This window comes from Bos grunniens, chromosome 2 (assembly GCF_055505025.1).
Source record: "Bos grunniens cultivar Pamir isolate PY7600 chromosome 2, Bosgru_T2T1.0, whole genome shotgun sequence".
NCBI classification, from domain to species: Eukaryota; Metazoa; Chordata; class Mammalia; order Artiodactyla; family Bovidae; genus Bos; species Bos grunniens.
Genome location: NC_141166.1, coordinates 97,957,265 through 97,983,387, shown reverse-complemented (window position 1 = coordinate 97,983,387; position 26,123 = coordinate 97,957,265). Strand labels below are relative to the sequence as shown.

The following is a 26,123-nucleotide window of genomic DNA, read 5'->3' as shown; positions in this document are numbered from 1 at the left end:
GGAGTTCCATCACCTCCACTCGCTTTGTTTGTAGTGATGATTTAGATTTCTCAATGTGATTTTAATTTATGAAACTCAGAGTTTGAGCCTTGTTTGTTGGATCTTTGGCACTCCAAAAAATTAATGTATTTGAACTGTGGTGTTGGAGAAGACTCTTGAGAGTCCCTTGGTCTGCAAGGAGATCAAACCAGTCATTCCTGAAGGAAATCAGTCCTGAATATTCACTGGAAGCACTGATGCTGAAGCTGAAACTCCAATACTTTGGCTACCTGATGCGAAGAACTGACTGACTGGAAAAGACCCTGATGCTGGGAAAGATTGAAGGCAGGAGGAAAAGGGGATGACAGAGGATGAGATGGCTGAATGGCATTACCGACTGGATGAACATGTTTCAGCAAGGTCTGGGCGTTGGTGATGGACAGGGAAGCCTGGCGTGCTGCAGCTCATGGGATTGTAAAGAGTTGGACACAACTGAGCAACTGAACTGAACTGTTGGATCTTGACTGGAGTGGTGGCGATGAAATTAGGGTCAAACAGTGGAGCAGTATCCTTGCTATCACTGTCCATCATCCTTCCTATTCCTCAGGATAGTTGAGTTATATCCCTCATCCATTCTTCTTATATGGAGGGGGCACAAAGTCCCATTACTTATTTCTTTCCAGTGCTTCTGGCTTCTATTTTTTCCTTCTTTTCCTCCACTGATACTCATCTAGTTCAAACCTTTGTCGCCTGTTTATAAGATTATGACATTAACTGAACTGGTCTTAAGCTTTTTCCCTTCAGTTCCTAATCTAATTCCAAGTCATTTTCCTAAAATTCCTAGTTAGTTAACTTATACCTCTCCTCAAAATGATGATTCCCTGGGGATTTCTCTGGAGGTCCAGTGGTTAGGACTCAGTACTTTCTTTGTTGTGGCCCCGGATTCAGTCCCTGGTTGGGGAACGAAGGTCCTGTAAGCCATGTGGCACAGCCAAAAAAGAAAAAGAGTCATTCCCCTTTGATTGTTGAATGAAGTTCAAATTATTTGGCATAGTAGACATCCAGCCCTAATAAGATGCATGGTAATTACCCCTTGCTAAGCATTTTTTTATATTCCCTTTTTACTATTCTGGAACACCAGTCTCCTCACCAGTCTCTGATCAGTTCTCTCTCTGTGTTTTCCTTAATGATTCTCCTTCACATGGAATAGCTCATTCACATGGGAAATGTTAGTTCTTCCCTGGCCACCACCTCTAACTATCAGAATTATACTGATTCTCTAAATTTCTCTTCCTCCTTCAAAGGCAACTCCTACCCATCTCAAGAAAAATTAATCTCTCTGTTCAGTCTTCTTGAAGTGACTTTTACCATTTTCTGTTTTGTATGCTATGGAAATGGGTAAGTTGATTTTTACCAGACTGTAGGCTCATGCAGGACAGAGATGAGGTTTTAATAACTTCAACATTGTTTTAGACCTTTGCTAAAAGTTGTTGCTAATTGAATTTTCACCGATTCTCTCTGGGTAAAGTTTCATCTAATTCAGACCATTAACTCCAGTTTTTCTGTATGTTAAGAGTGTGAACCAAGTGGTGACAATGTATGATTGGTTTTGGTGTCTAATTACTATGATGATATTTTGAAAACCAAAAGTTTTTCATGTGATTTATTAAAGGATATCAAAGAGATATAATTGCCCAAGAACTGTTTCCTCAAAAATTGGTGTATGGTGATTATTCTTATGTGTTAAACCTTATCAACTCTGATAACTCTTGTAGACACTAAGTCCACATATTGCCAATGGTTGTTTACGCAATATGCTGATATGGGATGTCTTTAAGTATTTTGATATATATGCCTTATGCTTTTATTTTCTTGATTTCCTTTTAGAGGTGAGCTCTTTTGTGTGGTAGGTTTATGAAAAGAGAGAACCTCCAATGTGTCTTTCCATCTTCAACTATACTAACATGAGCTAACTGATGCATAGGCCAGGATGAGCTTTAGGGTCACATAAAATTGCAATTAAGGTTTGAAAACTGCTATTTTTAAAGAAAACTCTTTCTTGTGATTTGTTGTTTCAAATCTTTTTTCTCTTATATTAAATGTTACAGTGTTCAGAATTGGTTCTCTTTGTACCTCTTAAGAATATTTAGCTATCCTGTTTTCAATTTTGAAGTGTGTCATTTTTCCATCATACCTTTAGGTAATACATATATGTATATTTTGGTAATTTTATTCATAATGTATCTGATTTTCAGCCCCCACCACACATTCACCTATTTCTTTTGGGCACAGAGCTTCCTTTGAGGCCAGTCAGAGCTTTGTTGATAGCTGAACTGTGTGGCAGGAAGGGGGATGTTTCCCACCTTTCTTTCTCTCTGACTCTTTCATCGTATGTAACAATGTTTTCCATTCCTCTGTAGATAAGAATCTTTTGTGAATTTTCTATATTTAACACCAACACTAAATGCTGTTAAGCACATCAGCCATTCTCACCACATCCACTCAGATTAAAAGTGAGTCAAAGACAATTAGGTTACTCTGGTAGGAACTGTGACCCCACAAACTGATAATTTTTGATAGTATCTTTCAGTCTTTGTCGATGCAAACACCGTGGTGTTCTGTTGTGTAAATGCTAGGAGACGGACTAAGGCAATTTCCTTTTTACCTCCTTTTTTTTTGCTCTTGAGGATAGGATATATTTTCTTTTCCCCACATTATTGGTCTTCTGCTTGACTTGTTAGGGCTAGATAAGTACTTGATAACACTCAATTCTTACGTGCCCAGTTTTATTCATTTATTTATTTTGATCATGCCCCATGACATGCAGGATCTTAGTTCCCCAACCAGTGACTGAACCTGGACCATGGCAGTGAAAGCACCGAATACTAACCAGGGAAATCCCACATACTCAGTTCTTATATGCAGTCACTGGGTTTCATCCAACCCTCTTCCCCAGATGTCTTGCCTTTGTAGAACTTCAGAAAAGACACTTCACAAATCCTCTTGACAGTACATGCTAATGTTGAAGGTCTTCCTTTCTGGAAAGTACCACGTCAAGTAATCATCTGAAGAGGAATAACCAGATTGTTCTTATTTGGACATCTGAGGATGTCAGTCATGTCCTCTGGTAGATAATCAAAAGATTGATATCAAGTCATTTATGCTTTATCCAAACCCTATCATTAGAGTTTTAGTTTCTTCCTGTTTACTTCTCTGAATCATCTCCCATATATCCACAACCTATGAAATGCTAAAATTGGGGCTTTCTTTCCTCTGAAGTTATTAATATTTCCCATATTTAAGTTTCTTCTATGTGAAATAAATTCAGTGAAGGAAGTCTACTTTTTACCAACTAGTTCAACTCCAACTCTTCTAGTTAAAAGCCTCAAAAACCAAGAAGATATACTCCTGTGAAAACTTTTAAGAAAAAGTTATTCTTAGTCCTCCAACTTAAGTGTCTTCATATGCATGGGATTGAACACTTGAGGACAAACAATGTATGTTTCCTAAATATTCAGTTATAGGTTTTTGATAAGCTGATCTAAAGGGTCATCCGACCACCTCCTGCCCAGAGTAATTTTGTTTGGAATCATTTTCTAAATTTTTTTCTTGAAACTTTATATTTTGTATTGGAGTATAGCCAATTTATAATGTTGTGATGGTTTCAGGTGGACAGTAAGGGGACTCAGCTATACATATACACATATCCATTCTCTCCTGAATTCCCTTCCCACTCAGGCGGCCACGTAACACTGAGTAGAGTTCCCTGTACTATACAGTAGGTCCTTGTTGGTCATCCATTTAAAATATATCAGTGTCTTCTAACTTATTTAAAACAATTTTCTATGTGTTCTTGGGCAAACTAAAGGCCGTGTTTCTAAGTTTCTTTGTCTGTAAATGAAGCACAGGAGAGGGATTATCCCAAGGATGTTTTATATTCCAATCATACTATTTGATTTTGAGATTCTAGATGAAGTTCAGTGTGGATAGAAAGGTAATGTGAAGGGAGAGTTGGACAGAAAGACATGAATTATGAAGTTAAAGAGGAGAAAACTTAAGAGTTAAATAGGACCATCTTTCTCCTGCTGAGTCTTCACCATAACTCAGGAAAACTCCACAACTTTCTCCTCCCGCTGCTGATTTTCCTTCTTCTTCTCCTTTTATCCCCTTATTTTCCTCCTCTTTCTCCCATGCCCTTCTTTCTACTTCTTTCTTTCTGTTTTATTCTTCTAGAGGAAAACACACACTTTTTTTAGGTGGCACACTTAGGATATTTTACAATGATTACTCCAAATTCTTATTTTTATATAGACTGATATTGAACAAAAAGTGTCAATATCCATGTGTGTTTTTAAAAACTTTATTATGTGTGTTTTTTTTTTTAACTTTACAAAATTGTATTAGTTTTGCCAAATATCAAAATGAATCCGCCACAGGTATACATCTTAAATTAACTTTTTCATTTCCCTAGCTTTCCACCTGAGATGGCAAAGGCTCAGTGGAGAGAATATTTATTAGAGTGTGAGATTCCGTACTCCATGATATTTTTCCTTTCTATATAAAAAGGTCATACTAATTCAATGTGCGTATTTTGGTAAAATGGATTTTTTTTGCTTTAATATATTAGTTTTATTTTCTAATGAAATTCCAGTTATTCTGATTGTATCTGTATTTGATTTCTTTTCCTTTATACCTCAAATAATCAAGGGCAAAAATATCTTAGATTTACTTAATTTAAAATAACAAGTAAAAAGAAAAGCAGTTTCATTTAGAGTTGATTTATCTCGGACTTTTTCCAGGTGTTTTTTTGTTTTTGCTGTCTTATAATTATGTTTTAGTATTGAGGGTTTTTTTTTTTTTTTTTTTGTCAAAGTATATTTCTAGCAATTTGGTATAATGTTGTAAATCAGTCAGAGTCTTTAAAAAATTTGTCCTGCCAAGACTGTGAAATGCATTCCTACATATTCATTTTTGAATTGATGGACGGATGACAGGCAGTAGGCAGCAGGATTGAGTACTAAACGATTCTTGTGTCAGGCTTCAGAAATCTTAGCATTCTGATCTGTAGCACATGAAAAGGGGTAGAACAAAAAGCAAAACCAGAAATATGTATGAGAATTTGGTCTAAAGTCAGAAAATAGAAGCAAAGAATTATTTTTACTAGGAGGAAGAGAATGATAGTAAGGTTAGAGAGCTGGAATGTTTGATACCAATATGAAAAAAGGACCTGATTATTTTACATTTTATTGAAAGTTTATTGTTACCTAACTGCATGTTGAAATTTTACAGATTAGTTGAAAGGTTGTAAAAATGATTGAACATTTAAAAGGTTAGATTTATGAAGGTGAGAAAACAGCAAAGTGGGTTCTAATGATGATCCTCCAGTAAAAGGTAGGGTGATTTGGGCTTCCTTGATAACTCAGTTGGTAAAGAACCAACCTGCAATGCAGGAGACCCTGATTCAATTCCTGGGTCGGGAAGATCTGCTGGAAAAGGGATAGACTACTCACTCCAATATTCTTGGGCTTCCCTCTGTAGCTCAGCTGATAAAGAATCTGCCCTCAATGCAGGAGACATAGGTTCGATCCCTGGGTTGGGAAGATCCCCTGGAGAAGGGAAAGGCTACCCACTCTAGTATTCTGGCCTGGAGAATTCCATGGACTGTATGGTCGCAAAGAGTCAGACACAACTGAGCAACTTTCACTTTGGCAGGAAGAGCATGGCTCTGGGAACTAGAAGTCCTTTGCCTTTTTCTATAGCTACTCCCAATGACCCAATCTCTCCAGACAAGTTGCTTTACCTCTTTGTATCAAATTGTCTGCATTGGATACTGAGGACATTGGTTGATTTTTAAGGTCTCCACAGCTCAGAATTTATAATGGCTTCTCATCTACCTGCAATATGGAATGAGAAGAAACGTGCAGTGTATGGACTTAACCATGGAAGAAAAAAAAATACAGCATTCTTAAAGCTAATGATGAAACATTCATAAAATTAGGAGAAATTTTATTTAGTCTATGATGTGGAAATTTGGGTTCAATGCTTATCTTCCTTCCTTCCTTCTACAAAGCCCATTGTCCTGCTAATTCTTAGCAGTGTTCAAATACCAGCTGTAAAAATACCTGTGGCGGATTCATGTTAATATATGGCAAAACCAATACAATATTGTAAAGTTAAAAAATAAAATAAAATAAATTTAAAAAAAAAGGAAAAAAAAGAATATAAATAAAATTAATGCCAAGTACAATTTCTTCTGTGAAGTCCACTGGTTTTACCCAGCCTGCCCTACTTTTTTTCAAATCTGGTTTGCATGCCAATTTTGTGTGTCTCTTTGCAAACCATGTTACAAAAAAAAAAAAAAAAAGGTTAAAAAAAGGAAATAAAAAGAAAGACAACCACAAAACTAAATATTATAAAACTAACAAACTTTCAGTACTTAAAAGCAAAATAACAGAATTGCATTTTTCTCTGTACCTAAAACTTTCACAAGCCCAAGGAACTGAGAAAATAATGAACTACTATTCCCTAGGAGAATGGCAAAAGGGCTTCAAGTTTTATTGAGCAAGGACTAGCCAATTTTTAAAGTCCCATGCAGTCCAAAGTTTCCCTGACATGATTCCTGCCTCTGAGGAAATCGAATTCCAAAAGTGAAGGAAAGGGGAAGTTACCCTAAGGAAGGTGGTGCCCTTGAAAATGATGAAGGCTATTTTACTTCCTAGCGTGTCCCTTCTGCCCCCTACCCCGTGCCCCATACTGTTTTTCCTGGAGAGTTCACCAGTTTAGGGGGTTTTAGTTTTCCAGTTGCTTAAAAGAGAGCCGTGTTTCAAAAGTCAAACCATTAAGAAAAGGATAGCAAACAGCAAACAAGGGATCCTGTGAAGAAGGACTAATTGGCAATGGATGCTCTTACGAGCTCTTTACTATTTAGGGGTATTATTACCCTTTGAAAAAAATAAAGTCATCAGTTAGCAGTAGTTGGAAAACAAGTCAGTTAAGTGTAGTGAACACCATTGCTCATGTTATCCCTGCGTTTTAGTTATTCTTTATTTTGAATCTCTTTATTTTACTTATTTTGGACATGCCCGTGTGGCATGTGGGATCTTAATTCCCTGACCAAGGACTGAATCAGTGCTCCCTGCATCTTAACCACTGGACTTCCAGGGAAGTTCCTATCCCTGCATTTTAGAAAGAATGTTTCAAAAACATCTATTTTGAAAAACCTACGTAAAAAGCCAGTTAGTAAACTGACTCTCAAAGCCAGGGAAAGAGGGGAATCAGAAGCCTGGCAAAAAACACACCTTGCAACCCTTGGTTCTGGGAGTGAAATCTTGGGTCTGTTTTCTGGAGTCAAGAGGGAAAGAAACATTCCCTATTTGATTCTGTATTGGTGTGTAATACATACAGAATTTTTGCAGATGAGTGAGTGAGACAAAATATGTGACACAAACACACTTGGCCTTGCTGATAGCTATTATTTGGGAAGAGGAAATACAGCAGTGTGTAAAAGATCTGGACTATTAATAATCTCCTTACCAATGGTAGAGCTGAATATCATATCACGGATAGGAGTGACAGATCGATACAATCTGGCTTTTCCTTCATTCAGATTTTTAGCTCGTGGCTGGAAGCCAGGGTTATATTTTCCTGTCTTTGTTCCTCCCTCCACACGTGCTCTGAGAAGCGGTTGTTATGCTTTCCTTCCGTTACTCAGCCATGTTCAGTGTGCTTCTTTGAGGCCCTAGTGAGAATTTTAATCAGTCCTGGCCGGTAATTACTGTCTCTCTCCAGATGAATCTCTTACACAGACTTCATTTTTATTCTTCACCAGTCTTAAGAAGAAGGGTGTTGCTGAAATTCTCTGTGTTTCAGAGCTGATCTGCTGAAGTTGTACCACTAGCAAGAAAGACATAAAGTGCTTCCTTTTCTCTTCTTGTAAAATGGCATTATTTTTCCTTGCTTCTCTCTTGCCTGTAAAATGGTGATGATACATTTTTCTTGACACTACTAATGCAAAATACTGGTATTTTGTAGATTACCTGTACCCTGGTTTTCCCCCTCCTTGACTCTGAGAATATGTATCACTTTATAATTTATACTTTGCACATATTCTGTTTGGTCTAAGAAAAACAAATCGGTTAGGGACAATGGCTATTTCACCTTCTAGTACATTCTTAACTTCCCCAGTGTTCCTCTGCCATGCTTCTGAATGTTGCACTGAATGAATGTCTGATATAGCTTGAAATAAAATTCTTAATTTCAGTAATTTTTATTTGGTCTGACTCTCTCCATGGCACCTCAGACACCTCCTTGTGACATCCAATCACCTAAATTATCTGTTCCAAAAACTTATTTATTTAATATATGTTCATCCAACTTTTACTAAACCAAGATGCTGAAGCCTATGAGGGTTGCAAATAAATATTAATATAAATTGAGGTTCCTACGCTAGTATGAGAATAGCTATGTAAATAAATAGCTATATTATATGATGATGTGCCAAGGGCTATGTGAATGGGGCAGACAGTAAATTTTATAGAAGTTCAGTACTGGTATTGAAACATTCTGGCTGCTGTCATCAGGGTATGCTCCACAGGGTAGGTGGCTTTTAAGCTCCGCTCTTAATAGTAGAGGGAATTTCAAATGAGTGGAAGGGAATTTTAGGAAGAGGGAATATTTTTAAAAAGATGCAGAGGTATAACAATGATAGGCCTGTACTCAGGAGGAAGGCTATTATATCTTGGAGCCTCTAAAATAATTTCTTTATTTATGGCTGCACCACATGTCATGGGGGATTTTAGTTACTCAACCAAAGATCAAGACCATGCCCCTTTCAGTGGAAGTGCAGAGTTTTAACTACTGGACCACCAGGGAAGTCTCTAAACCAAATTATTTAGATTAAAAATTAATACTGGAAAATTAGCTAAGTGTTAGATTGTGGGTAACTTAATAAAAGGCTAAGAAATCTAAACCTAATTCAGTAGGCATAGGGTAGGACATGATTAGACAGGTTTGGGAGAGTCTATACTGGGAGACCCTTTGCCTGCTCTATTGTGTTAAGGACTGAATCCAAGACCCGAGCTTGGAAGAAGCACGTGGCCATGGAGGTGGGGAGACAGATGTTAGACATTTTAGAGGCAGAAGTCACAAAATGTGAGGTCCAAGCAAATAGAAGTAAAGAAACCTGAGACAAACGAGAAGTGAGGCTGCGTTCTGCCCTGCAGGACTGGCTGGGTGAATTTAGTTTAACAGGTATGCATCCTGGGGTCCGGTGGAGGCCGCAAGAGGGGTCTATGTTGGGAGAAAAGAGCCCCAACTGTACTTCTTCATTTCTGATGCACAACTTCTTCACATTTTACATTTCTGAAATTAGGATGCTTCTTACCATCTCTGGGTACATTAAATGTGGAAGTTTTCCTTGAAAAGAAGTTGGTAAATCGATGGTGAATATTGCAATTGATAGCACTTTATCATCATAGAAATAAAGTATAAAATATATATTATTACTGTATTAGATTTTCCTTTCAAACTATCAAATTATTTCACACTCATTGTTATTAAGCCAAACACCCAGTAAACATAAATTACATTTAAGTATTAAGCACACAGTAAATATTATTCATCAAACTCCTACATTGCCCAAAGGAAAGAATCACTGGGAGAATAAATCAACTGCCAGAGCTTTGAGAAGATTATGGATGTATCCATCAAATGTGTACCACACAGCTCTTATAAGAAAGTCACTCTTTTAAGGGCTGGAGGGATACAAAGATGAACGAGAAAGAAACTCCCTTGGGGTAGGACTGGGGGAGGTGAGCTTACAAGTTATTACAAAAGAAAGGCAGGTGCACAGAATTTTTAATGGAACAAAGTATGATTTATCATAGAGAGATCCTTCAGACATGTTTCAAGTGCTCTGGGGAGGGGATGCTCATATCTGCTTGGGGATACCAGGCAAGGTTTCATGAAGGAGGTAGCATTTAAGGTGGGCCAGGGAGAATGGGTAGGATCTCCACAGATAGAGGTGAAGTAGGTAAATGTGGGCTTCCCTGGTGGCTCAGTGGTAAAGAAGCTGCCTGTGATGCAGGAGATATGGGTTCAATCCCTGGATCAGAAAGATCCCTGGATAAGGAACTGGCGACCCACTCCAGTATTCTTACCTGGGAAATCCCATGGACAGAGGAACCTGGCAGAAATAGTCCATGGGGCTGCAAGAGAGTCAGACATAACTCAGCAACTAAACCACCACCATACAATCACAAGTAAATCCAAGTGAACTACGTGTTGTGGACAAGATGACGTTTGAAAAACCATGCATATTCAGGGAACACAATAGCCCCAGATAGTTGCAGGGCAAACTACAAATAATAATAATAATAACAAGAAATATTTATTGAGCAAACACTATGTACTGGGTCCTACTATATTTTACTGGGTAATATGTAGAATGATTGATCCCATTTTAAAGCTGAGGACAGTGAGCCCAGGTCAGTTAATTTACCCAGGGGCCTAAGAGCTCAAGCTGAACCAGTTGGCAGTATTCCTTTCAGAAGTCGTATGCACATAAGTGCACACAAAAAAATATTCAGTAGTGAAAGAACGCGGGACTCAGGTTAGGGAAGGTTCTACAAATTATGTGATGGAGTCTGACGTTGACCCTGTAGCTGATGTGAAGGCAGTCTCTGCATTTGAAACACTTGGCCACCTGCCTTTTGGTGTGTGTGTAATAGAATCCATGTGTGCAGTGGTCTTCATTTTATTTATTTATTCATTTGGCTGTGCTGGGTCTTTGTTGCTGTGAGGAGGCTTTCTCTAGCTGCGGCGAGCAGGTGCTCCTCTAGTTATGGTGTGCCGGCTTCTCATTGTGTGGCTTCTCCTGTGGCACAGCACGGGCTCCAGGGCACCTGGCCTTCAGTAGTTGTGACACAAAGGCTGAGTTTTGGCTCAAGGCATTAGAGTGCAGGCTCAGTAGTTGTGGTACACAGCTTAGTTGTCCCTTATCATGTGGGCTCTTCTTGGACCAGGGATTGAACCAGTGTTCCCTTGTAATTTGCATTGCAAGGCAGATTCTTAACCATTGGAACACCAGGGAGGCCCTATTAATAATTTTTAGGAATATGGCATCAGAGGAGTATAGGCTGTGTGCCAAATTCTAGCAGCCTCTAGGGAACTTTTAAAACCCTTACATTTTTATAGGACTTTGCATTATCAAAAAACCTTTTCCTTTTCCTATGTCATTTATTTGAATTCTTAGATCAATGTGGCATGTCTCCCTGCATTGAGTATATGGGGAAATGTACCCCTCACTGGCACTAACTTCGCCTAAACAAGCCCCAGGGCTGACAGATGGTAGAGCTAGAGAAGGAAACAAGATCTTCTGGAGCTTAAATCATTGCTACTGCCTTTTTCTCAAGCCTTTTTTTCCTTTCACTGGTTTTACATCAACAATGCCCTCATTACATTCAAAGGTGTAAATGGGTCTACATACAGTAACTGATGGGTTTTCTCAACACCAGAAATCAGTTCTCCTAAGGAGAAAATAGTATCTGTGCCCAACAAGAGAGAACAGACTGGTTTCTGGTTAACAGCAGCAGGCCAGACTGGTCAGGGGCTTGTTCAAGAGGCAGGAGCTTCTGTACTTTCCATTGGTGAGGAGGGAGCCGTCCTCGCTGCTCCCTCTTGAAACGGTGTCCGGACTTCATGGCAATTTCCCCAGACTTCTCTTTTGGGAACTGGGTCAGCTGTCCAACTATCTTACATTAAATCATTCATCTCACAACCTTTCTAATTTCCTCCTCCCCACCTGCAGCTTATTAGTGAAATAGCATGCTCACAGTGCTTGGCTGAAGTGTCCCTATTTCCAAATTCAGCACAATTCTTTGTCATATATTTGAATATTAAATTTCAACACTCGTTATTTCAAAGACCGTCCCCTGTGTTTTGAGTTAATATCCTGGCCAATGAGGTGCTGAACAATCACCTGTTCTTGAGATTGACAGCACATTGTGCTTTTAATAGTGTCATAATATCTCTAAATGTAAGGGAGAAGAATGTATGAGTTTTCTAGTTGCCATGACAAATTATCACAAATTTTAGTGCCTTCAAACAACAGAATTTTTCCCTCACAGTTGCAGAGGCTGCAAAAGCTGTCATAGGGCCAGGCGCCCTCTAGGACACTGGGTAGAGTCCTTCCTCACCTCTTCACAGCTCCTGGTGCAGGCCGTTGGTACAGCTGCTGCTTGCTTTACAACCACAAAGCTGACGATCCGAACTCTGCCTTTGTCATCACGCTGTGTTCTTCCTGAGTGTCTGTTTGGAACATGGCATTTTCCTCCTCTTACAAGGACTTATGCCAGTCATATTGAATTGTTGTTTAGTCCCTAAGTCCTGTCTGACTCTTTTGCGACCCCGTGGACTGTAGCCCACCAGGCTCCTCTGTCCATGGGATTTCCCAGGCAAGAATACTAGAGTGGGTTGCCATTTCCTACTCCAGGAGATCTTCCTGACCCAGAGATCGACGCTTTGTTTCCTGCTTTTTGATAGGGGGATTCTTTACCATTGAGCCACTTGGGAAGCACCATGTTTGATTGGGGATACCCTAAGACCTCATCTTAACTGTAAAGACCCTATTTCTAAAATGAATCATACAGATACCGAGAGTTAGAGGATTTCAACATATCTTTTGGAGAGATATAGTTTAACCCATAATGTAGTAACCAGTAATTGGTACTTTTCCTTTCATTATGGTTAATGATATACAGACATGGATTGTAAACTTCTCAAAGCTATGAGTTGAACTATAGTAGAGGAAATACTATTTTGTCCTTCTATGGTAAATTCATAGTGGTTGTTAGAACCACTATTTTAATTGCTTCACAATGAGACATTATTTTTTCTCTGTCTTTTCTACCAGATATGAACTCCATGAAGGTAAGGGTCATACCTCGTTCATCTTTATATCCAGACAATGCTAGCATAATTTGGGAAGGCAGTATTGCACAGCGGTAACCCTGTCATTGGAAATGGATGCTGTGAATTCTAATCCTGGCTGTGCTAGGTATTAGCTGTGTAATATTAGGCAGTGTGTTAGCCTCAGAATCTTCACCTGGAAAAGAATGAGAACTATATTACTATTCTCATTGTTTTATGAGATTAAACTCTTTAGCCCATTGCCTAGCTGTTACTATGACTATATTCTCAGTAAATATTTGTAGAATTGAGTTGAAGGAGATCGAGTGATCCAGTAATTGTTCTGCCATTAAATTACTCTGACACTGGCAAAACCTAAATTTTCTAGGCCTTATTTTTTTTAATCTGAAAATTAAGGGAGTTAGATGAGATGGCTCTAAGTTTCCTTCCAGTCTAGTATTCTGTAAATTAAGCTGATATCTTCTGATGACTCGTAGTTCTATGTATAGTTGATTCTGTTCTCTTCTAACAAACATGGATTTACCAAAGAAGGATGTATTATTATTGGTTTATCTTCCATACTTACTATTTTGTGCTGCATTTGTTTGGTTTTATTATTTTAACTAAATAAAGTTAAGAAATATTTACTGATGTCCATTGTTAATCAGGTTCTGTGCTAGGTTATGGACACATACAGATGATTACTATACTGTTCTTCCTTGTACTATATTTGAATCTCAAAGAAATTGAGATTTCCTATCTTTTTTTGAAATTGTAATTAGACAGTGATAGAAAATAAAGGATTCTGGTGTTCTAAAGCCACCTTATTTCTCTTTTGTACTTCCTTCTGGTGCACACACATCCCTCCCCCAACCCACCTTTCTAGACTCAAAACAAAAACTGAGAAGGTGTGGAGCACTTCCTTAAGTTGCTTCCTGCTGGCCCTTCTCTGCTGATTCTTACTATTGTCAAAGGCAAGTCTCCTACAGGTAGCAGGGCCAATCCAGGCAGCTCTGGGTAGTGAGGGGATTGTAGGAGTGTCTGCTTAGAGACTCCAAAGTGATAGATCTTCTTGGAGCCATTCCATTTGGACGTGGCCTGTTTAACACCTTTCTCCATTCAGTTGGGAATATTTAGGGCTTCTCTGCTGCTGCTGCTAAGTCACTTCAGTCGTGTCCAACTCTGTGTGACCCCATAGACGGCAGCCCACTAGGCTCCTCTGTCCCTGGGATTCTCCAGGCAAGAATACTGGAGTGGGTTGCCATTTCCCTCTCCAATGCCTGAAAGTGAAAAGTGAAAGTAAAGTTGCTTAGTCATGCCCAACTCTTAGCGACCCCATGGACTGCAGCCTACCAGGCTCCTCCATCCATGAGATCTTCCAGGCAAGAGTACTGGAGTGCGTTGCCATTGCCTTCTCTGTAGATAGTATTTGAGCTGAGATTTGAAGGTGTGTATACATGCACATATATATGGAGAGAGAGAGAGGAAACAAGACAAATGAAGGCTGGTGGGGGAACAGTGATTCGGGCAGAAGGAAGTGTGAGTGCGAAAGTCCTGAAGAGAAGCTGCATCTCTCAGAGGGTTAGAAGGAAGGCCAGTGTGACCAGAATATGGTTTGATATGACGTCATAGGATCTGCTGGAGCATATACAACCTCAAACTACGGGCTAAAACTTTTGGATTTTTACTCAAAAGCCAGGGGGAAGATTCATTTTGATATATGGAAAAACCAATACAATATTGTAAAGTTAAATAAAATAAAATTAAGAGGAAAAAAAAAAAAAGCCAGGGGGAAATTATCTGCATGTCAAGTAAGTATTTTATTGTTTCAAGTATTACACAAAATTCCAGTCTCAGACAGGTTTATTGTTTCTAAGAAGTTACTTTCTAAAGCCCTGAAGTCCTTCCTGGTTCTATGAGGTGACTCTGTCCACACCTATTGAGCAAGTGAAGTAAAACTTGAACCCGAAGGGTGACACATGGTGTTAGTTAAGGGAAGAAGAAGCAACATCGCCACTTGTTTACCTTGAATTTTGATAAAAGATTTGGATTTTGAAATGGAACTGTGTGCATTAGTGGGGGAGGTGGAGATACTAAATGACTAATGAGAACTGAATTAGGCAATTGGTAACTGTCAACTTGAGAACGGTGGCTTGTGATAGGACCCACCAATGCTCTTTGCTCGCATAAAATGTAGAGGCCCATGATTGCATTACTTTCCTTTATGATTCTAGTTTATGAAAATTTTATCAGTCCTTTTTGAGGAGGAATTTTACTTGGTTGGAAGAAAATGATTAAGAAATATGAAAGAATTACCTAAAAATCCCATTAAGCAAAATAAAACCTTAGCCTATAAACAAATACCAAACCTTCAGTTAATAAAACAATAATTCTCATCACTAGCATAAACAATATGAGGACCTAGAAAATCATAAGATATCACTATCATCAATATGTGATTGGTTTTTAAAAAATTCTCTGTGAGTTATTAATATTTTAAAAGTTGACCAACTAAAATAAGAATGCATACTTGTTTTTTAAAAAAGGTGCAAACCATATATAGAATAAAAATTGAAAGTCTTCCTTCATAACCTTCCATATTCTTCCCTGGTGATTCATATGTTAAAGAATCTGCCTGAAATGCGGGAGACCTGGGTTTGATCTCTGGGTCAGGAAGATCCCCTGGAGAAGGGAATAGCAACCCACTCCAGTATTCTTGCCTGGAGGACTCCATGGAGAGAGGAGTCTTACAGTGCAGGGGGTTGCCAAGAGTTAGGTATGACTGAGTGGCTAACACTTTCATGTTAACTCTTCCCTCAACTCCTCCAGAGGTAACCACTGTTAACAGATTAGTATATGCAGATCTTCCTCTCCATGCAATGAGGTTATGCCCTAATAGACCTACTGTAAACTGAAAATATTGTTAGTTGATACATTTGATACATCTAATCTACCGAACAGCATAGCTGAGCCCAGCTGAATTTAAATGTTCTCAGAAAAATTTATTTACCTATAGTTGGGCAAAATCATTTAACATAAAGTCTATGTTATGTTGAATATTTCATGTAATTTGTTGAGTACTATACTGAAAGTGAGAAATAGAATGGTTGTAGATGTATTGATTGTTTATCCTCATGATGACATGGCTGACTGGGAGCCGTGGGGTGTTGCCTTGCCCAGCATCACAAGTATTATTTCCTATGTCACTAGCCTGAAAATCAAATTTCATAATTCAAAGTATCAGTCAGTTCAGTTGCTCAGTCATGTCTGACTATTTGTGACCCCATGGAATGCAGTACGTAAGGCCTCCCGGTCCATCACCAACTCCCAGAGATTACTCAAACTCATGTCCGTTGAGTCAGTGATGCCATCCAACCATCTCATCCTCTGTCATCCACTTCTCTGCCTACCTTCAATCTTCCCCAGCATCAGGGTCTTTTCAAATGAGTCAGTTCTTCACATTCTTCACAAAATCAGATGACCAAAGTATTGGGGTTTCAGCTTCAGTATCAGTCCTTCCAAAGAATATTCAGGACTGATTTCCTTTAGGATTGGCTGATTGGATCTCCTCGTGGTCCAAAGGGCTCTCAAGAGTCTTGGTTTCTTTTGAATGCCACTTTCACATCAATGTAAAGTTGAAAAATTCTAAGTCAGACCATTTTAAGTGGGGGACAATCCAGATTGTGTAATCTTTTTTATGTTTATACATGTTATTGTATGTGGCTCAGTGTTAAAAGAATCTGCCTGCAATGCAGGAGACACAGGAGAAGAGGGTGAGATCCCTGGGTTGGAAAGATCCCCTGGAGGAGGAAATGGCAATCTACTTCAGTATTCTTGCAAGGAGGATCCCATGGACAGAGGAGCCTGACAGGCTACAGTCCATGGGGTAGCAAAGAGTTGGACATGACTGAGTGACTGAGTACATATAGATACGTGATCTTTCTTTAAGAAAAAAGAATAAATGGGATCATATTGTGCCCATGGTTCTCCTTTCCCCCTACTTTTGTCTTAAAAATGATTTTACACATAATTGTCTATACTTTTCAATGAGTGCCTAGTATTCCACTGAATTAAATTATCATAAGTTATTAGCTATTTCTCAATTGATATTCATTAAAACATCAATTTTTCACAATTACAAACAACGTCACAAGAAACATACTTGTTTTCTGCACATGTAAGAGTACTTTTGTAGAATAAATTCTTAAAAGTAGAATTGTTGGAACGCATTTAAAAATTTTGACACTGTTTAATTGCGTGCCTGCAGTTGAATTGTGTGTCTGCCTGCTAAGTCAACACAATGCTGTTGAATTGTGTGCCGGCGTGCTTCAGTAGTATTTGACTCTTTGAGACCCTGTGGACCGAAGGCCTCCAGGCTCCTCTGTCCATGGGATTATCCAGGCAAGATTACTGGAGAGGGTTGCCATGCCCTCCTCCATGGGATCTTACCAACCCAGGGATTGAACCTGGTCTCCTGCCTTGGCAGGCAGGTTCTTTGATACTAGTGTCGTTTGGGAAACGCACTGTCAAATTGCTCCACTAATAAAATTTTATTGATTTATATTCCTACAAAGTTCTAAAGAGCCCATTTGATTGTAACTTCACCAGTACTGGATACCACCAGTTTTAACTTTTTGTTCAGTTTTTGGTGGGCAACAGTTAGTCTCTAACTGTTTTTTCAAGTTTTACTTTCCTGATTACTTGTATGTTTGAACATCCTTTAATAAGTATATTATTGATTTGAGCTTTCTTTGTAAGTTATCTCTTCAGAGTCTTTACTCATTTATAAATACTTTTCTTCAAAGAATAATTTAAATATTCCTTATGTATTATGGCCTTTAACCAATTATGTATAACAAATAATTTCTTGTTGTCATTTAGCATTAGCCTAGGTATATTATAGCTTCCACTGAATAGAAGTTTTTAACATTTATGTTACTAATGCTCTCTGAACTTTCTAATCTACTCTTACTGAAATACTCTATATTTTTCTGTGATTACTTTGAATATTTTAAGTTATTTTTAGGGACTTTCTTGGGTGTCCAGTGGTTAAGAGTTAGCCTTCCAATGCAGAGGGAGTCGATCCCTGATTGGGGAGCTAAGATCCCACATGCCTTATGGCCAAAAACATAAAGCAGAAGCAATATTGTAACAAATTCAGTAAAGACTTTAAAAAATATCTACATCAAAAAATTATTTTTACATTTAGCTCCTTAAGTCATCTGGAATTATTTTTATAACTTAATAAAAGACTATAACTTAATTGTTTCCATACAGGTACCAATCCCATTTATTGGAAGGGCTATTCTTTTCCTAACGAATTCAAGTAGGTTAATGATATAATACATCTATGAATATGCATGGATATGTTTTGGGATTTTCTATTTATTGACAATATTTGATTTTTCAGTATTCTTTTCATTTACCTATCCTATCTGACCACACAATCCTCTTTTAACGTTTTCTATACCCAAAATATCAATAACCTCAGATATGCAGATGACACCACCCTTATGGGAGAAAGTGAAGAGGCACTAAAAAGCCTCTTGATGAAAGTGAAAGAGGAGAGTAAAAAAAAGTTAGCTTAAAGCCCAACATTCAGAAAACTAAGATCATGGCATCTGGTCCCATCACTTCATGGCAAATCGATGGGGAAACAGTGGCTGACTTTATTTTTCTGGGCTCCAAAATCACTGCAGATGGTGACTGCAGCCATGACATTAAAAGACGCTTACTCCTTGGAAGGAAAGTTATGACCAACCTAGACAGCATATTCAAAAGCAGAGACATTACTTTGTCAACAAAGTTCTGTCTAGTCAAGGCTGTGGTTTTTCCAGTGGTCATGTATGGATGTGAGAGTTGGACTGTGAAGAAAGCTGAGCACAGAAGAATTGATGCTTTTGAACTGTGGTGCTGGAGAAGACTCTTGAGAGTCCCTTGGACTGCAAGAAGATCCAACCAGTCCATTCTAAAGGAGGTCAGTCTTGGGTGTTCATTGGAAGGGTTGATGGTGAAGCTGAAACTCCAATACTCTGGCCACCTCATGCGAAGAGTTGAGTCACTGGAAAAAGACTCTGATGCTGGGAGGGATTGGGGGCAGGAGGAGAAGGGGACGACAGAGGATGAGATGGTTGTATGGCATCACCGACTCGATGGACATGAGTTTGAGTGAACTCTGGGAGTTGGTGATGGACAGGGAAGCCTGGCACGCTGCGATTCATGGGGTCGCAGAGTCGGACGCAACCGTGCGACTGAACTGAACTGAACTGATACCCGAGTAGGGTACTTTTCTCAATGTTCACCTTACCTCTATCCCCTATCATTATTTTCAAATTCTTCTTAGTCTTGTGCACTTTCTCTTTCAGATGGGTGTAAGAATATGTGTCAAATTTTATAAACTAGCAAGCTAACAAAACCTATGTAGATTTTGAATTCAGTATATTGAATATTTTAGAAAATTTGAAGATAATAGACATCTTTACAAGAAGGACTTTCTCATACGGGAACATGGTATTTTTTTCCCTTGCTCTGGACTTGATAATGTTTTTCATAAAATATTAAAAATGCTTGCTAAGTTCATTCCTGTTTTATGAAATTTTGGCTATTTTGTTAGTGTTCCTTTCCTCTGTTATTACAAGTTCATATCATCCCCTGCTGCTATATGAGAAATTTATTTCTCTTTATATACCCTTTGAATCTTACATTTAGGAAAATTATCTTACTAAGTCTGTTCTTCAGTGGATTGTCTTGGATATTCTAGTTATGCAGCCATGTCACAAGCAAATCTTATGGTTTAGTTTCTTTCTTTACAAATTCTATACCTCCTATTTGTGATATGAAGTACAGCAGTGATCATTGGTGAGGGTTATTGTCATCTCTTCTTTTCTTCTCACTGTATTAGAAATAATTTCAACACTTTGGTGGGTGTTCCTGACAGATACTTTTCATTATGTTAAGAAAGTTTTCCTTCTATTCCTAACTTACTTAGGACGTTTCAAAGCAAAGAAATCATACCAGTCTTGGTGTCTATTGCACTGAATTTTTTCTTTCATCTGGAGATTTAGTGATTTATGTTAATATTTTGTATCCTAATGTTGAAGTATCTTTATATTCCTGGGATAATCCTACTGTGTTGAGAAGTATTATTTTTAATACAGTATTTGGCTCAATTTGATGTTTTTATTAGGACATTTGTATCAGAATTAATAAGTGAGATTAGCTTAATTTTCTCTCTCCTTTCTTTTCCTCCTTCCTTCATTTATGCCTTCTATGTATAGTTTGTGTACGCATGCTAAGTCTCTTCAGTCGTGTCTGACTCTGTGATCCTATGAACTATAGCTGGCCAGTCTCCTCTGTCCATGGGATTCTCAGGCAGGATCAGATGAATTAGCTTTAGAGAATGCATCTTGTTTTATGCTCTTGGACAATTAATATAAGATTTGTATTTATCTTGAAAATTTAGTATAGCACTGGTAAAATAAACTGGATCTCATCTTAAGACTTTTGACTAGTTTGAATACTGTAAAAAATTCTGTCCACATCTTTCAGATCACTGTTTATAGAAAATTATAGAACTTTGGAATATGGGTTAATAGCACAAAATCTTCTGCCAGTTTAGTTTTTCGTCTTTGATGCTTTAGAACAATGTTGTTGAATTAATTTTGTTAAATATCTTCTCCTCTACCCTTTTATTTCTATTAACAAACATTTACTGAACACCTACATATAGGTGTTCATATAGAACATGAGGTTAGAGGAAATTAGACAGTGTAGAAACAGACTTGTGTACAATTAGCTTTATCAGTTCAGTTCAGTTCAGTCGCTCAGTTGTGTCTGACTCTGTGACCCCATGAACTGCAGCACACCAGGCCTCCCTGTCCATCACCAACTCTCGGAGTTCACTCAAACCCATGTCCTTTGAGTCGGTGATGCCATCCAGCCATCTCATCCTCTGTCATCCCCTTCTCCTCCTGCCCTCAATCTTTCCCAGCATCAGGGTCTTTTCCAATGAGTCAGCTCTTCGCATGAGGTGGCCAAAGTATTGGAGTTTCAGCTTCAGCATCAACTCTTCCAATGAACACCCAGGACTGACCTCCTTTAGAATGGACTGGTTGGATCTCCTTGCAGTCCAAGGGACTCTCAAGAGTCTTCTCCAACACCACAGTTCAAAAGCATCAGTTCTTCTGTGCTCAGCTTTCTTTATAGTCCAACTCTTACATCCATACATGACCACTGGAAAAACCATAGCATTGACTAGATGGACCTTTGTTGACAAAGTAATGTCTCTGCTTTTGAATATGCTATCTAGGTTGCTCATTACTTTCCTTTCCAGAAGTACGCATCTTTTAATTTCATGGCTGCAATCACCATCTGCAGTGATTTTGGAGCCCAGAAAAATAAAGTCAGCATTGACTTTATAAACTGTTTCCACTGTTTCCCCATTGATTTGCCTTGAAGGGATGGGACCGGATGCCATGATCGTAGTTTTCTGAATGTTGAGCTTTAAGCCAACTTTTTTACTCTCCTCTTTCACTTTCATGAAGAAGCTCTTTAGTTCTTCTTCACTTTCTTCCATAAGGGTGGTGTCATCTGCATATCTGAGGTTATTGATATTTCTCCCAGCAATCTTGATTCCAGGTTGTGCTTCCTCCAGCCCAGCATTTCTCATGATGTACTCCGCATATAAGTTAAATTACCTTTATAATCTAACTGTAAAATGTTAAGTCTTAAAAGAATGATCTGAAAAAAGTGATATGAGAATGTTAGATATAAAACATGAGGTGGTTAGAGGAAATTAGTGTAGAAACAGACTCGTGTACAATTAGCTTTATAATCTAACTGTAAAATATTAAATCTTAAAAGAATGATCTGAAAAAGTGATATGAAAATGAAGGCAGTCACCGTGTCTTGCCTTCTGTCGGCAGCACACAGTGTCACTCCAGGACCTTGCTTCAGAGGTGTAAGACCTGCCATCCATAAACTACTGATGTATCTTAAAAAGTATATGACATTTCAGAGATGAAGTTAGATAAGAACTTGGAATCTTTTATTTGTTTTATAGACAATGAGGTACTCCTGAATTTTTCTGAGTAGGTAGATAACTTGATCTGGTTTCATTTTATTTTGAAATAAAGGCGATGATGAAGGGGAAGATGGTTTCAGGGTATTATAATTATCTTAGTGGCAATTTTATAGAAAATGAAGTAAATAGTAGAAAATCTTTGTAAATCAAGATTTGAAGGTTGAAATCACATTTGTATGGAAACATTAGTTTTCCCCCACATTTATCACAAAGGATGCTTTTGATCAGGGTAGTTATTAAAATAAAAAATTTCTAACTGTGGTGCTGGAGAAGACTTTTGAGAGTCCCTTGGACAGCAAGGAGATCAAACCAGTCAATCTTAATGGAAATCAATCCTGAATATTTACTGGAAGGATTGATGCTGAAGCTGAAACTCCAATACTTTGGCCATCTGATATGAAGAGCCTACTCATTGGAAGAGACCCTGATACTGGGAAAGATTGAGGGCTGGAGGATAAGAGGGCAACAGAAGATGAGATAGTTGGATGGCATCATTGACTCCGTAGACATGAGTTTGAGCAAACTCAGGGAGATTGTGAAGGACAGGGAAGCCTGACATGCAGCAGTCCATGGGGTCACAAAGAATTCGACACAACTGAGAGACTGAAAAATGAAGTTATTAAAATATTTATTAATTAGTGTGATACATGTCCTGATAATCAGAACAGGGAACTGATCTATTTTGATCAAAATAGACAAAGTCATAAACATGTGAAAGGTTGTTGCTGAATCACGAAAAGACACCAGGATTCTTGGCCCCCGGAGGAGATGAATTCAATCCGGGGCCAGAGACGAGGCTTGATCGCTCAGAGCTTTTGTGTAATAAAGTTTTATTAAAGTATAAAGGAGATAGAGAAAGCTTCTGACATAGGCATCAGAAGAGGGCAGAAGGTACCCCTCTGCTAGTCTTCAGCTGGATGTTATATAGTCACTAGCAGTCTGTTAATGAAAGAAAGGAATGTCTTAAAATTCAGAATGGCACCAGGCCCCTCACCCATAAGATGCATTTTGGGATAATCTTGGCACCAAATGGTTTATCCTGGGCCATAAAATGATTAACTTGAATCTTGAAGAAGGGCAGACCACCATACAAATAGTTTCATTTACATAGATTAGGGGAACAATATCTGAGTATAACATACTGGTTTGTCAAGTAGGTTCTGAGCCAAGAGGCGGAACCGACTTGAAGACAGAGTCTGGGGGTAAACGCATAGTACATTAGCATAGCTTAAGACAGACATTTCCATAAGAGAAATGCATTGGTTAACTTCAGGTGAAACCAGGTGTCATTACGGCAACACAGTATTTTAAGAGAAACCTCCTTTTAAATTTGTATAGAGAAGGAAAAAAATATTGCTAGTTTGTTTCCTCCTGCCGCTTAAGAGAGATAAAAATGTCTGACACTTGCAGTCTTACTTCCTCCATTTGGAGACCCCTGGCCTTCCTGCCTGTTACCCTCTCACATGTAATTAACAAGGGTGACCATACTGGTATGTACTGGCTGAATGTCAAATTTGCCCTTGACTCTGATTTTACAGCCATGGATCTCATGATCTAAAATATTCTACTAGTTAAACACATTTCATAAATCTAGTAAAATTTTTATTTTCCAATTTCTGAATTTAATATATTTCTCTAGAATCTATTCTTTCAATAGATTTCTATAGTTTATACTAGCTTAAGATTAGTATCATACAACTTGATTCAATTTTAACATCTGTCTGTAAAACCTGATTGTTGGTTGGCTTAGTGTCCTTATATCAGACAAACATGTCATTTATATTTGGTATCTTGAAATATTAAAATATTTACCTAATTTTATAAAATTCCCAGAAGACGGGTAGACTGCTGTCCTCAAGTAATAGTGTTAATTTACTTCATGTACCTTATAGTAACCTGGAGATACTTTAAAACTCAATCTCTCTCTCTTCTCTCTCTCTCTGTCTCTCTCACACACACACACCCCATAAATGTCTTTATAACTGACCATATTCATTAGTTGCCAAAGTCTCTACCACTCCCTTTTGTATTACACATTTATATTATTTTATCCAACTGAACCTTGAAGGCATATGTGTTTGTCATCCCTGATTTAGATCTTTATAGGGCTTCCCTGGTGGCTCAGACCGTAAAGAATCGCCTGCAGTGTGGGAGACTTGGGTTCGATTCCTGGATTAGGAAGCTCCCCTGGAGAAGGGAATGGCTACCCACTCCAGTATTCTGACTTGGAAAATCCCCATGGACAGAAGAGCCTGGCAGGCTATACAGTCCATAGGGAAGCAAAGAGTCAGACATGACTGAATGACTTTCCTTCATTCATTCAGGTCTTTGGAGACATCATTTTGTTCATGTCATTATCTAGTTCCAATCGTAATGAGTCATGCTGTGATAGGGTTTTAAAAATTTCTGAGGTGACTCCATCTCTTCAGCACCATTAACTCTGAAGATTTTATGATTTACATTTGGCAGATTTTGCTTGAGCTGAATTTGCTTTGACTTCCATTTTAAAGACTTTTGACTCTTTAATATTCTACTATTGAACTTCCCAATGATTTTGAAAATGACAATTCACTTTTTATACTATACAAAACTTCTCATTTTGATTTTATTTTGAATCTTTCTTCTATTTATGTCTCCTGCTCCTCCTCTGAAACTAATTTCCTTAAAACTGCATTTCTCCAACTTCCACCAATAAAAGCATCAGTGAAAGAGAGTAATTCACGTTGTTGCCCTTGGTGCATATGCATTGGCAGGGACCAAATGGAAATGTTCTTGTGCGTGTTTGGTTTGCCTGTTACTTTTATGCCCTCTCCATTCCCTTGGACCACTTGCTGATGTTGTAACTAAGTCTAGTCTAAGACATGGCCAACTTTGTGCTCTAAATGTGCTTCCCCTCCCATTGCTTTTTGTAGACATGATGGATAATTTTAGTGAGGATGAACTAGTGGAAGTACAACCAGAGGAATGCTGACTGGTCACAGCCCAAGTGGCAGATATAATGTTTTTTCATGAACATTAATGAGCTAAGATGTACTTTGGCGAAAGTACATTACAAGGACTTCGTGAGAGGACATTGTGACTGGACCCTGTAGGTCTTGCTTATACCCATGAGGAATCAGTATCCGCACATCCTGACCTTTACACTACACTGGACCATGTTAAGTAGGAGAGTGGATGTCAAACTAATGGCAGAATTTGGGGAAATTTTTTTTTTCTTTTACAAAAAAGGTAGACGGTGTTTTGAACACAACTTGCCATAGAACGTGAAAGCGTAAGAGTTCTGGCTGTTCGAAGAGAAAAAAAATATAAATCTATTTATTTTAATGCTAAAAACTAGCCTTCTCTCAGGGGCCTAAAGAAAAAAACACTGAGAAATGGGAGTGAACTGCAAAATAGTGTTTGTGTAACAAGTAACCTCAAACCACAGAAGTCACATGGGCTCTTTCTGCTTTGCTACTTTTGATTACTTGTCAGAGGGTTATACTTTTAGCTTCCCCCACCCTGCAAGGCCACTCAACCATGTGCTAGCTGGAGTTATCTTTACTCACAATGTCTTTACAAAAGCTCAGGAAACAGAACAGCAATGGCAATTTCATGGAGTACTGCGCTGGTCCAGGGCATAGCTCTTACTCCACACTCACAGGCAGTTTTACCGTGGATGATGATAATAGAAGGCTTCAAATGCTGGCAGATACTGTGGCTACTTTGCCTCGGGGAAGAAAGCAGGTATGAGTGCTATTTTTTACCTTTTACAGTGTTCTTGTTCTCTTGAGAGCAGAGTGATATGTTTGTCTGACTGCATGTTAAAAATGTTATTTCAGATCCTTTGAAATTAGTGGCTCAGAGTATGGGTAAAGAGAGAGGCAAGGAGCCCAGAGAACTCACACTCTAGTCATTAAGTCTTAAGATTTAAGACCATAAGAAAACATTTTTAAGCAAAACCTGAAAGAAGATTATTTTCTCACTACAAGAGGTATTCTGATGAATTAAAAATCATTAAGCATATCAACTTGAAGATGGTGTGTATTGCAGGCACAACCAGTTTGAGAATTATTGTTCCTTTTTCTTGTATGTCTCCCATTGAGTCCTTCCCTCCCAGACTCTCTCCCAGTCTCTAATAGTCATGTCAATTCATAATCCAAGGCGAATACATTAT

At 38.4% G+C, this 26,123-nt stretch overlaps 1 protein-coding gene across 3 annotated transcripts in view; it reads left to right on the top strand.

Annotated features, from left to right (window-relative positions):
* Nucleotides 1-26,123, top strand: part of CYTIP (cytohesin 1 interacting protein) — an 83,225-nt gene that overhangs the window by 26,698 nt on the left and 30,404 nt on the right. Inside the window, exon 1 of one of the 3 annotated variants that reach the window (XM_086353887.1) lies at nucleotides 25,409-25,693. The exons of the other annotated variants lie outside the window; for them this stretch is intronic. Within the exon in view, the coding sequence (XP_086210013.1) occupies nucleotides 25,517-25,693 (177 nt within the window). The 5' untranslated portion in view covers nucleotides 25,409-25,516. Of the gene's footprint in view, nucleotides 1-25,408; nucleotides 25,694-26,123 lie in introns of those variants that run through there. 3 annotated transcript variants of the gene reach the window in all.